At 38.8% G+C, this 14,398-nt stretch overlaps 1 protein-coding gene across 3 annotated transcripts in view; it reads left to right on the forward strand.

The window, feature by feature from the left end:
• The window catches only part of Utrn (utrophin), a 524,212-nt gene that overhangs the window by 242,698 nt on the left and 267,116 nt on the right, over nucleotides 1–14,398 (forward strand). For all 3 annotated transcript variants that reach the window (XM_060380271.1, XM_060380270.1, XM_060380269.1), the window contains 3 exons: nucleotides 1,730–1,847; nucleotides 7,151–7,356; nucleotides 9,478–9,632. In XM_060380271.1, coding sequence (XP_060236254.1) covers nucleotides 1,730–1,847; nucleotides 7,151–7,356; nucleotides 9,478–9,632 — 479 coding nt within the window. The remainder of the gene's footprint in view (nucleotides 1–1,729; nucleotides 1,848–7,150; nucleotides 7,357–9,477; nucleotides 9,633–14,398) is intronic.

A 14,398-nucleotide genomic window follows, 5' to 3' on the forward strand; every position in this document is an offset into this window, starting at 1 on the left:
AGCATCTACTGAGTGCTTAACTGTGTCAAACATTTTTTTTCCCACATGTATTATCTAACCCATCTCATAACAAGGTCAAGTAGGCACTGATTTATTCTTATATTACCAACCTTGTAAGCCAGGGTTTCTCAACCTGTGGGTCTTGACCCCTCTTGGCATCACCTAAAACTACTGGAAAACACAGATATTTATGTTAGGATTCATAACAGTAACAAAATTACAGTTACGAAGTGGCAACAGAAATAATTCTATGGTTGGGGTCACCACAACCTGAGGAGCAGTATTAGAGAGTTGCAGCTTTAGGAAGGCTGAGAACCATTGTTTTACAAGGTCAAGTAGGTGAGCACATCAAGCAGGCGGGTTTGTCTGACAAAGCAGTTTCTAATAAAGGTCACAAGGAAGTGTCCACCTCCTCCACCTGTTGGAGGAGACAGGCCAAGGAGGGGGCTGCCTCAGTAGCCAAGGGAACAGGAGGTGGAGTTTTGAGTTACCAAGTCATCCTATGTAGGGGGCAGGAGACAGGGGCTTGGGGTTGACCAAGTATTTAAGGATCAATATTTGTGCAAGAAATGTTTTTATTTTTAATTTTTTGCCAGGAAGTGATGTTCTGGAAAAGGCAGATTAGTTCTTTGAGGAGGGCTTGCAAAGCTGTGCACAGCCCCATGGACTTAAAGAGTCAATGAGCAGTGGCAAGCATTACCTGCCGTTTCTTTCTGATTTCAGAATTGTGGCTGGGAGTTGGAGATAACAATGCTTTGCTTTAGTAAGAGATGAGGATGGGTGGGAGGCAAGAGATGCTTAAATCAAGGAAAAGAGCCCTTTGTTTGAGGCTGAGAGGCTGCTGCTTCCGGTAGAGGCAATGGAAAGGAGGGAGACATGGAGCACAGATGAGCATTTGCGTGATCAAGGTTTGACTTTGTTGTGCTGAAAGAAGTAAGCCAGCAGCATTCATGGGAGCATGCTGTAAGATCTAGAACTGGAGTGTGAATATCGATTTGGAAATATTGGTCCTTGAAGGAGTGAGCGAAGTCTAGAGAAGTAGTGAGCTCATAGGGAGCCGGCTGGACAAATCTTTTGACATACTGTGAATATTCTCTGTGAGTCGGGTTTTCTAAATTTATGGTATTTATTGGTTCTATAATTAAAGTAGACTCTTTCTGGCCTTCTTACCCCACCATCTTTAACAGCTAAGACACGCAACTCATAAAAAAAGGGTGACTTCATTGCTTCATTTACAGTTATTATAATTGTTGCTTTTCTAACGTGCTGCTTTCAGCCCTTCGAATGCTGCTGTCCTGCTATCCTTTAACACAGTTCCTCGTGTTGTGCTGACCTCCAACCATAACATTTTCATTGCTACTACAGCCCATAAGGCTGAGAACCTCTCTTCCAGGGGACATGTGTGTTCATATCTGATATAATAGAAGGAGTCAGCAGCATTATTTGCTAATGTTTTCAGAGCATGTTCAGTGAGAATTCCTTAAACTTGATGTAACTGAGCTGGGAGCAACATGGAGAGGGCATATGTCTTTCCTGGTTACCCTGTTGGTTTGTGGAAGGTCTGAGATTTGAACCCAAGGTCTCCAACTCCAAATCATGTGCTTTTCCTCTGCTACATTCATTGCTCTTTAGAGGAAGAAAGCACAGCACCACTACTACCAAACCTGTTTATTCACTTAGGCTCTTGTCCTATGATGCATTAATTCTCTTTGATCTGCTCTCTTCACAGATCACAAAGGAGGATTTAGAACAGCGTCATCCTCAGCTGGATTTTGTATTTACATTGGCACAGAATTTGAAAAACAAAGCTTCTAGCTCAGATGTCAGAACAGCAATCTCAGAAAAATGTAAGTTTAAAAGATCCTTTGTATTCTATATATTGTCAGCCACTTAACAGTCACACACACACACACACCTTCAAAGATTATTCTACTAGAAATCAATGTTTTTTGGAGGAAATAGTTTTCTCTCTTTTTTTTTCTTCATTTTTTGAGAACCTCTTCATACCTCCCTTCTGAACTCTTATACATTTGATTTATTTATTTTTCTTCTGATAGGCTTTTTTAAAAAAGGCATTAAAGGGAACAAAGCTCACCAAAGTCATTACACAAGTTCATTCTACCATTGCACTTAAACTAGATGTTACAATTTCTTTTAAACGTACCTCAGAATTCACTCCATCGATGTTTTGTGGTAGCTTGTCCTGTGCAGATGCCTTATTTAAACTGAAAATTAGACAGCCCCTGAACTGAACATGAAACACTAACAAACAAGGGTCTCTGGTAGAGTTAGTCTCTGAGAAAGGATCCTACGCCTGTGTAGCACACAAAACCAAGTCTGGATCCTCAACTGTGGTGTCTGGTGGCTGTCATCCCAGCCCCCAGATCCCAGCCTCCTCTGCATCTTTGTAAACCTCCTGCCATTCCCAGCTGTTTACTTTTATTCTCTCTGTCTCTCTGTCTCTATTTCTTTATCTCTCTCAATTTTGGTCTCTTTGCCGCAGCAGCTAAGATGTCACTCCCTTTGTGAATCCTTCCTGCCCTCATCTGTTCTGCAGTGGACTGTGTTTTCTATCTTTAGTTCTTGATACAGTCTCATTCCGCATAAATTCGCTGTAGATCTCTTAGGTACTTTAATTTTCTCTCCCATGCACACACTGAATATTCACCTTTCTGGCCTCTGGTCCTCCCACTAGGCAGACCACAGGGACACAACAAATATGTGTGAGAATATAAACTGGGCCAAGGAAGTTGAGCTTTTCTTGATAGAGTGTAGGCAGCTACAGGCATAACAGGTTTGCTGTGCTTTCAAAAGAAACGGAGGGAGCCAGGAGTGATGGTGCACTCCTTCAGTCCTAGCACTTAGAAGGCGGAGGCTGGTAGATCTCTGATTTCAAGGCCAGCCTGCTCTACAAAGTGAGTTTCAGAACAGCCAGGGCTATACAGAAAAACACTGTCTTGAAAAACCAATGAATGAATGAATAAATATAAAATAAATATTAAAATGGAGCAACATGGATACTGAGGGAGATGATTAGCTGTGAACTTTGAGCGACCGACAGCACTGACTTATTTCTACTCAAAGAACCACTTTCCTTCAATCTTCCAGATTTTTTGTTACCAGATTGTTTATGGACCTTTTATGCTGGGGAACTCTGGACTCACTCTTCCTCCTTCTCATGGTAGATCTCTGTTTGCAGCACAAACCACCCCCAGCCACATTCCATTTTGCTCTCTCATCATCTTATCAGCACTTATTTTAATAGGTTTTATTTTTTTAAGGCTAGGTTACCTTTAAGCTCTCATTGAATCGTCCTGCCTCTACTTGCTAGGCACTTGGACTGCTGGCTGGTGTCACTCTGCCAGGCTTATAGAGTATTGTTGATTGAGTCTAGACTTTCTTCATGTCAGGAAAGCACTCTCTTGGCTGAGCTACAACCACTCTCTCTTTCTCTCTCTGACAACAGGTTTTCTATTTCCCGAACATCTTCCCTCCCACTTATTTCTGATCTTTGTCTCCTCCTCCTTTTCTTCCTCTCCTCCTCGCCCCCTCTTCCCCGAGTAATTAATCTTCACCATTACTTATTGTATATAAAGAGCATGTATCAGCTTGTGTGTTAACATGTATTCATCATTTATAATCAATGAGATAATTTGTTTATTTATATGACAAACCAATATTTGTTGCTACTTGATACTTTAGCTTCTATTTGACCTTTATCAGTAGTAAAATTGGCCGTATTATATGTGAGTTTTTAGCTGAGAATTAGAGTATCATGTTAGTTTTATCTTCCTTTCCCTTGGGTTAAAACTTTTATCACTTTCTTTACATTAGTAAAACAATATACAATAGAAGATCTCATTGGACAATTTTTAAAAATTATAGCTCATTGAACAGTTTAATAGAGTCAGTGACATGTAAGCCTACCAACTCTAAGGCGATAGGTTTATGATATACAATAGTCATGTATTATCTTAAGAATTTTACCAGAATGTTCCATTGAAACCAAATCACAATCTTATATTTTTTTAAAAAAATATGTATATGAGTGTTCTGCCTGTGTATAAGTAAATTCAGTATATAAACATGTGCACCCAGTATATGCTGGTGTCCACAGAGGACGGACTAGGCCATGGGACCTCCTAGAAATGGAGTAGCAGATGGTGTGAGCCTCTGTGTCAGTGTTGGAAGCTGAACCTGGGGCCTTCTGTAGGAGCAGCAACTGCTGCGTACTCTTCCCACATCCTCAGCTGCAGTCTAGGCTTGTGGTTAAGTTCTTCTCTGCCCTTGAGCTTGTTCAGCATCAGAACATCACTGAGCCTTGTGTTTCCATCTGCAGGCTGACACGTACAACTATTATTTCCTGGTATTTCAGGCATTGCCATCATGAGCTTTCCCTGTGGTAATGAACCAAAGTTTAAATTTCTATAGATCGCTGTCATTTAAGTCCATGATTTTAAAACATAAAAGAAAAAGAAAGAGAGGAAAGAATATTGGAGAGGAAAAGGAGAGAAGGTAAAGATAAAAGATGTAGAGGCATATACAGAGAACACAAGAATGAGAGAAAGGAGAAATAGTAGCAGGGGAGGAAGGTAAAAATACTGCATGAAATTTTATGGCTCATAGGAATGCAGAACTTGCAATTTCTTCATTTTCAGTATTTCTGGTGAACTTGAACATGCAAAACATTGCTTGTCAGAAGGCCTCACCCCAGAGTAGATGCAAATGTAAAAAGTGCTCTTTGCCTGAGAGACTCTCATATGAAGGCAGAAGGAGATTGTGTCTCTATTTTAAATCCTAGAGAGGTGGGTGTGGTGGCACACACCGTTAATCCCAGCACTCAGGGAGGCAAACGCCCATGGATCTCTGTGAGTTCAAGGCCACACTGCTCTACAAAGTCCAGGATAGACAAGGGTACACAGAGAAACCCTGTCCCAACAAAAACCAAGAACAAACAAAGAAATAAATATTCCAATTGTAGGCTATCATTAGGTTTTGTCATTGTCAAACCATGTTCTGTGAATATGTAAGCTAGGTAATTGTCTTTAATTTTTTTATCAATTTAGTAGATTTTTTTTTTGTTATTAGATGATTAGTGCATTTAACAGAAACTATTCAAGTCCTTTGTTTTTCTTTTTTTCAATAGTTTTATAAATATGTTTGGCACAGGCCTGTATGTAAACAAAGCTACTTGGGACAGCAAGGCAGGGGAGTTGCAAGTTCAAGGCGAGACTGGGAAACACAGGAAAGACTGACTTATAGAAATAAAACAATTTAGAAAAGCTGTGGAGGTAGCTCAGTGGTAAAGTGGTTACATTTTGTGTGAAATGTCCTGGGTTTGAGCCCAGCACTGAAGGAAGAAAAATTGGTGAACTGGTCATCCTGGAATAAGCTGATAATCTCAGCATTCAGGAAGCGGAGCCAGTAGAATCTCAATTAGCAGCCAGCATGGGTTACAGAAACATATGTATATATACTTATATTTATACATTAATGCAATGTGTAATATGTATTGGTACACATTGTACAAGTGTGCTGAGCCATCTCTCCAGCCTCTGTATATGTTATATAGTATTACCAACTCTATAATATATAATAATATATTATACCATGCATATATAATACCATGGCAGACACCCATAAAAGCCCTTTTAAGATGTGTTATCTTCTGTTTCTAGATCTGTTCACAACAGTTTGGGATCAGGTATTTTCCTCCCTGGCAGGTGCTTTAAAGGTTTTTTTTTTTTTTTTTTGCATAAATTCACTTTATACACAAGATGAAAAGTTATATTCTTTCAACAAAATATATAATACATAAGTGCAAAAGATAAATGCGTTAACTACTCTGTGGAAGTGCAATGCATGTGAAAATGTAGAAAGTTTATTCTCCTCTTATACACTTTTGTATTCATGTGTTTGTACATATTACCTTTACATTATAAAAATCAAATATTTGTTACAGTAAAACACCCAATCTTAATATAAACGTACAGAGTAAAAGAATGAACTATTTCTGTCTTCCATCCTCATCTTCCATTCTTTTCTTTTCTTTTTTCTTTTTCTTTTTGTTAATTATACTTTATTCACTTTTTATCCCCCCATAAGCCCCTCCCTCCTCCCCTCCCAATCCCACCCTCCCACCCCCTTCTTCACCCATGCCCCTCCCCAAGTCCACTAATAGGGGAGGTCCTCCTCTCCTTCCTTCTGATCTTAGTCTATCAGATCACATCAGAGGTGGCTGCATTGTCATCTTCTGTGGCCTGGTAAGACTGCTCCCCTGTCAGGGGGAGGTGATCAAAGAGCAGGCCAATCAGATTATGTCAGAGGCAGTCCCTCTTGCCATTACTATGGAACCCACTTGGACACTGAACTGCCATGGGCTACATCTGTGCAGGGGTTCTAGGTTATCTCCATACATGGTACTTGGTTGGAGTATGAGTCTCTGGGAAGACCCCTGTATTCAAATTTCTGGTTCTGTTGCTCTCCTTGTGGAGTTGCTGTCCTCTCCAGCTCTTACTATTTCCCACTTCTTTCATAAGATTCCTTGCACTCTGCCCAACAGTTGGCCATAAGTCTCAGCATCTGCTTTGATAGTCTGCAGGGCAGAGCCTTTCAGAGGCCCTCTGTGGAGGGTTTCTAGCTTGTTTCTTGTTTTCTTCTTTTTCTGATGTCCTTCCTCTTTGCCTTTCGGGATGGGGATTGAGCAATCTGGTGCTTTCTCAGACAACTAGGAATAGCGCTTCCTCAAGATCCAGCCATACCACTCTTAGGCATATATTCAAAAGAGGCTCAAGTACACAATAAGGACATTTGCTCAACCATGTTTGTAGCAGCTTTATTTGTAATAGCCAGAAGCTGGAAACAGCCCAGATGCCCCTCAACTGAAGAATGGATGCAGAAATTGTGGTACATCTACACAATGGAATATTACTCAGCAATGAAAAATTAGGAAATCATGAAATTTGCAGGTAAATGGTGGGACCTGGAAAGGATCATCCTAAGTGAGCTGTCCCAGAAGCAGAAAGACACACACACGGTATATACTCACTCATATAGACATACAACATAGGACAAACCCACTAAAATCTGTGCATCTAAAGAAACTAATCAAGAGAGATAAAAAGGGTTTGTTTTTAATCCCACTCTTCAGTGGAGAAGGTGAAAGCGCAGTGGGAGAGCACTCAGCATGGCGTGGAGCTGCGGCGGCAGCAGCTGGAGGACATGCTTGTGGACAGTCTGCAGTGGGAAGACCACAGGGAGGAGACTGAGGAGCTCCTGAGAAAGCATGAGGCTCGCTTCTACATGCTGCAGCAGGCCCGGCGCGACCCGCTTAGCAAACAGGTTTCTGATAATCAAGTAAGACTCGTTAGCCAGTTTTTGTTGGTGTCATTTGTTGAATTTACTTCTTTTATATTGTTAACCATAATTAGGGGCTCTCATGTTTTCCCAAGTTCTTAGGCATATATGTTGAAATTTATAAGGATTTAATCACAGAGTTTTTGTTATTTTGAGAAGATGTCTAAAGACATAATAAACAGAAACATACATTTGTGTGAATGGAGGTATAATTTGCATCTACAAAGGAAACCTCATTCATTGACTCTGTGGCTTACTTGAGAGACTGATTTTAGACTTTCATTGGAGTGCTTCCATAGTGTGCAAATCAGGTCATAAGTCAGTGTAGTTTCCCTGATGTCTATGTTTTGTCATTAGCAATAGCTTTTGTGATCAGTTTCATTATAGTGTTGAGTGTATTGAACATTTAGGGTTTAAAGTGTTATTTAGAATTTCCTGCTACAATCACAGAAAATTTCTCGAGTTGGTCAAGTGGTCACACTTTGGTGTAACATTGTATTTGCCCTTTTGATAGCCTGAAATGAAAATGTATGTTTAGGAAGAATACAGTAATCTAGAAAAATGTGGGAAGCAAATTGAAAACCTGGAAATAATGCTTTAAATCTGCACACGAGGACTTCTCATAGATGTAATTTAAAATCAAAGTGGCCAACTCTGTTAGTTTCTGAATTGCTCTATGTGTTTATGGTTCTTGTTGATTGCTGCAAAGGAATAGCAAAGCTTTTGTATACATGACTAAAAGGAATCTAATTAAAAAATGATCCTCAGTGTTTCCATCCTTATTCCCAAAGTGTACTTGGCCTTCACATCTGCAGTATCAATGTCTACAGATTTTAAACTGAACACATACAGATTTCTTGTTATCTTGTCGTTATTCTGTGTAACAACAATATAACTAATTATGAAGCATTGATGGTTTTTTGTCAGTGGTTCTCAACCTTCCTAATGTTGCGACACTTTAATACAGTTCTTTATGTTATAGTGACCCCCAACTATAAAATTATTTTGAACTATAACTTTGCTGTTGTTATGAACCATAATGTAAATATCTGGTATGCAGGATACTTGATACTCAACCTCTGTGAAAGGCTCATTTGGCCCCTGAAAAGGTAGAGACCCACAGGTTGAGAACCATTATTTTAAGCAATACAGCCTACAGGATATTTAACGTATAATGGAAGATGTACGCAGCTTACTGTACAAACACTGTGTCATTACACTAAGGGACATGTGCAGATTTGGTATGTATGGAGGGGAATGGTTTGGGAACAGTCTTTCACAAGTACTGTGCACCGATTCTCGGCTACTCTAATGAACAAAGCATATGTTTCATCTGAAACCTTAAGATGGACTTTTTTTTCACAATTGCTACAAAAACATTACAAATACAAATGATATTGGCTGTCATTTGGATTTCATGAAAATATCTTGATTGAGAGACTTTCCAGGGTTTAGGACCTTTGAAAGGGCTGGTGCCTGTGGTACATTGAGTGTCTTTGTAGACATTTGGGCAAATACTGAACAAATCTTGATCCATTTAGGGTATTACCTTTGCAGACAGAGTGATGCAGAGGTAAAGGGCAGAGGATTTCCACCATAGTAATCTTTGATGTGTCTCCAAGCACATATAGAAGAACTCAGCTTTTTCCAGTATGATTCGTGTTCTCTGAGAATAAGGTGTACAGCACAAAGAATGAAGAAGTCAAATGTTTTGAGGAAGTTTGATTCCTCAGTAGGTAATACTTTCCTCTCACCCACCATGCACCTGATTTCTCAGGCATTTTCATTGTTAAAGATTAATTTTTATTAGTATTTTCAAGTATGTGTGTATGTGCTGGGGAGGGTAGGCATTTGGGCATGGGTGCAGGTGGCTATGGAGTCACAGTGCCCACTTCCTGAAACTGCCTGTCTCCAGACTACCATGGTGGAAATGTTTTTTTTTTTCTATTTCTAGAATTATTTTCGTTCAATTATTTTTCTCTTAAAATTGAGAGTTTGTCCTTTTACTTTCTTCTGTGGTTTCTCTGTCTAAAATGTACTAAAAATTTCCAGGAATATTAGGGTTGGGTAATACTAGTCACTGAGTGAGCAGTTCTAACAGTGCCTCAACTTACACCTTAGCTTTTACTTCAAGAACTGGGTTCTGGCGATGGTGTCATCATGGTGTTTGATAACGTCCTACAGAAACTTTTGGAAGAATACAGTAGTGATGACACAAGGAATGTGAAAGAAACCACTGAGTACTTGAAAACATCATGGATCAATCTCAAACAAAGGTAACTTTAAAGCCTTGGGAGGACCATGCACATTGCCTACTTGAGAATTCAATTTCCCTGGTTTTCCTGTAGAAACAACCTAAATAGGCAAATACTAGAAGTATATTTTATTATCTTTTCTACTTTTAAATTGTGATGGACAAAGTTCACATTATTATACTTTGTAGAGAGTGTATATCTATATCTTCTAGAAATTTTGCAATGCATTTTTTTTTTCTTTAGAATAACCTTGCTACTATTTTCTTTTAATGTTTTCTTATTTTCTTGTGCCTCTTTGTATTATTTAGAATACATTTTGTAGTTCTCTGGTATAGAACACAGATAGTTGTACTACTTGAGGGTAACATTAGTAGTAATTATTACTGTAATTGTATGCGATATTTGGCTGGGATATACTCAAATGAGGACCAGGCACTATGGTTCTCCCACCTGACCGCTGAAATAATCTATTTGCAGAGTTTTGGTTAATTTATTATCTTTTCTTTTTATCAGTGTCTTGTCAGTATGTCTGGAAAAGCCTGAAACAGCACATGTGTGTATAAGACAGGGTTTTGCTCACTTAAGTTTGTAGGGTTTGAGAAATTATAACAGTGGTTAGCATTTTTTTTTTCAGATTGCATGTTTCTGTTTATCATCAGTTCAAAAGTACTTATTTTTTACATCATATTGGCAGTGCCTGATGTAAAAAATAATGTAAGTGAAATTATGGCTTCCTATGCTAAATGAAATTTCTATGCTAAATGAAATTTCCTAAAGGTGATTTTGATATCAAAACACGTTTATTTTGTAGCGGTTAAAATTGGTAGCAGAACATTTTGTGATTCAATAATTTAAAAAATTTAATGGTAACATAACATGAAAGAATTTTTGTCTCTAAATTTGTCTTAAATTGTGTGTGCATGCGTGTACACATGTGTTTGTATGTGTGTGTGCACAGGTGTGTATGTTTGTTCGTGTGTGTGCACGTGTGCATGTGTTGCCTTGGGTGTCACTGCATGGTGTAGGGGTCAGAGCATAACTTGTAGGAGGCAGTTCTCTTTACCTACCACTTGTGCTCTTGAGGTCTAACTGTGGGTGTCTGGCTTGAGGGAATGCACCTTGGTGCATGACGCCCCCTGTTGGATCTTTAGAAGTCATTGTTAGTTAGAGTGTGTAGCATGGTTCTGAAAACTCCTTGTTGAAGATTATGGAGAGAGACATGAGAAAGAGAGAGAGAGAGAGAGAGAGAGAGAGAGAGAGAGAGAGTTAGATGTATACTCAGGTTCCAGATGGGTAGCCTAACTAATACACAACTTTGCCAATTTACAGGAGAAGGACTGTAATCTTGGTATTTTTAGCAGTGTAATGTTCTGATATGACAAACAGTTTGGATAGAGCTTGTAACTAAGGGAGGAAGGTGAATTAATAATACCAGTGAGGATAGCCTTCAAAACTGTTTTATTAATTTGCAGAAATTCCATGAGTAAGAAATGTGTGCGTGAAGAAGGGAGAGGGAAGGTGGGATTAGAAGGGGAGGAGGAAGGAGTTTATGGAGGGATACAAAGTGAATAAAGTGTAATTAATAAAAGTTAAAAAAATGAAATGTGACTTTCTTTCAACTTTGTAAACAGTTGCAAAAGAAGTTGAAATGTGCCATCTGCTTTGTTTGTCACCATTGAGCCTTTTCTTGCCTTTGCTTTGTAAATACCTTAAGACAGCTCATAGCAGCAGTTAAATTAGATGGAAGAGGCAATTAAAAATGAATTATATGCCAAGGTGATCTTTAATTTATCAAAGTTAAGATGGCCACAGGGTCCCAGTTTTGTTATAGTTGCAAAGGCTTGCTTTACTTATTCTCTGTCTCTATTGTTTTAGAAATAAATCATATTAATATTTAGACGAGATTTAAATAATATTGTTATTTATGCAGTTGGGAAAATACAACAAGACCATGCCTCAGAAACTCCTTCCTGAGTGACAGCTAGGGCTTCTATATTGAAATTATGTGTGTTTCAGATCTTTAACTATTCTAAATAGACATCTCTTAGGAATATATATATATATATATATATATATATACATATATATATGTATGTCATTCCTCACTTTCTTTAGCAAGTTGTGAGATTATATTAACCTTTTGTGTTTTTGACATTGGTGTCATAAAGACAGACTGAGAGGTTTCATAACTACTTTAGACCAGTATTTCTTGACTTTTAAATTATCTTCTACATGAAGCTTTTAGACTTTCCTGCCCCTCCAACCGAAATTTAAATGAATTAATTAACTAATTAATTGGATGGGGTAGAGTCTTCCTAAGGTAGCTTGAACTTGCAGTGTAGCTCAGACTGGGATCAAACTTGCAATCTTCCTGCGCCAGCTGTGAATCCCTCTTAATAATGGAGTGCAAACACTGTGTGTCTGTTTACGTCCTGTGCACTCATGCTTTAGAGGTAGACAGGAAACGGAGTTTCTTTACTTCCCCTCTGGGGTAGATCCACTCAGCATTTCCCTCGAGAACATATGGCTAGTCCGACACTGTCAAGCTCAGAGATGTTAACTGGCATGTTCAAAGTCCCACTGCATGTAAGGGTGAGAGCTGGTAATACTCATCCTGCTCTGAGTTTTGAAGCATGGATGGCAAACTTAATGAGCTGCTGTGTCCCGTGAGTGCCTGTTGTGGTTTTAGTGTGTGGATCTGAGTGGCTTCTCATTGTCTCTCACTGTGGTAAGCACTTCACACAGCTCTTGTTTGATTCTCCCAACAGTCTTAAGAGACAGGAAGCATCTTGGTCAGCACTGCATTAATAGTAAATAGGAGCACAGAGATTGCAGAGTACCCTAGGGTCACACAGCTCATCAGGCATAGCTGGGATTAGAATTCTGGGCTTTTCGCCTACGCAGCCAGGCGCTTTAACAAGACTTTAACTTTTACTTCCTTTAACAAGACTTTTTCTTCTTTGTTATCAGAATGTCAGGTGCTGAATGCTTGCTCTGTGCATTTGCTTCTCAGATCTGTCTGTGATTCTATTTACTGGTTCTTATCTGCACTATGTATGGAGAACAGATGAGATTAAAGATATGGGAGCTTCTGTGAATAATATAGCAACCTTGAGCACATGACCACTGTAGTGCTCTGATCTCCCCCCCCCCAGGCCTTTATCATCACTTCCTCTTATTCCACAGCTGAATTCTGGTTATATGTCATTGTCAGCAGAGTTCTTAGAGGTGAGGGGGTAGCATACTTGCATATGCAGTAACATTAGTGGCTGTGGGAAGTTTAATATCAGCTTTCAGTGGTGATGTTTGGTATGAATTGAAACCGACCACTCACATTTAAAGGGCCTGATTCCCTTATCTATAATGTCAAAATCCCAAACGCCCTGTGACAGAAAGCTGTCCTTTGATGTCCTTTATTACAGTCTTTGTGCAGCTCATGTGAATGGCTTCTGCCTAACAGCACATAAGTGTGAGTATGTTTGATTCCTTTTCCAAACCTCCCTGAAGATAATATAGATACATTCATTTTCAAATGTGCAAAAGTTTTTAGTTCTTTGCTTTGCATTTTTAATGCAAGTTACCTAATTACTTGTTATAAATTTAGATAGTCAAAATGTGTTTATACAGGGTGAGTATCCCTCATCCGCATTGCGTGGGACTAGAAGGCACTTGGACTCGGAGACTTTAACTGACACATAGTGGCAGGTGCAGGAGATAATGCTCAAATCTAACCTGACATTTACTATGTCGTAAACGTGCCTTGTGTGTTGGGGTATAGCGTGTGTGAGGCCTTGTACGGTCCCAGCACTGCTATCACTTAACCAATAAACACTCATATGTGCCTTAGACATATAACCAGAAGGTAATTTATAGAACATGTTAAGTAGTTTTTAAAAATGAAACAGATTTTTTTACTGTGGAATCATGTTGGTACTCCTCTTTTTTTTTTTCAAGATTTCAGAATATTTTAGGTGTTTGGGTTAGGAATATAGCAATTTCTGGAATGTGGATGCCTGATTTGGGCCTGAATAGTTATTCCTATATTTTCACTCTGTGTGGATAAAACAACATTTTATGTGCATACATACAAATATATGTATGTGTATGTATATAAATAGAATTATCTGCTGAAGGATTATAAAGAAAATCAGATATGATAACTGTAAGCTATAGTTTCTCAAGAGTCACTAATTAACTATAGACTTTCTCCTTGTCCTTATCCCCTCAAATGCCTATTTAAAGGCATTTCCAGATGGCAAAGTCAGAGAAGAAAGCCTGAGGTGAACCTGAGCAAGTTATTTCGTCCCACTCGGTCTCACTTTCTAAAATGGAGGCCATGTCTGCTGTGCAGGACTACTGTGAGATCAAAAGTCTCATACAAACACTCTTGGCACCTGCTTTGTGTTTCACAGAAGGTCAACCAGCTTGTCATCATGCTGCCATGTTTTCCTTCTAAGTCATCATACTTTGCAGAATTTTGTGTGGCTGATATGTAGAAAGTGGAGTCTGTAGCTGCTTGTTTGTCATTCTGAACCGTTTCTGCTGATCCTAATGATAAATTTGGATTATCTGCTTTAATGAATGCTTTAGAGATCCACTCAATCTTTATTAGTAGGTAAAACTTCTTAAAATAGCCAATTATCTTGGTTAGTGGAATGATCATACTTGCTTAATTAATGTTTTATTCAAGTGTCTTGTGCTGAAGTAAAAATCTAACCATCCTGGGAAGAAGAGACTATAAAACTTTAAAGACTATTTGATTGGAAGTCATTCATACAGTTCAAACT

The sequence above is a fragment of the Meriones unguiculatus genome, chromosome 3 (assembly GCF_030254825.1).
Source record: "Meriones unguiculatus strain TT.TT164.6M chromosome 3, Bangor_MerUng_6.1, whole genome shotgun sequence".
Lineage (NCBI taxonomy): Eukaryota > Metazoa > Chordata > Mammalia > Rodentia > Muridae > Meriones > Meriones unguiculatus.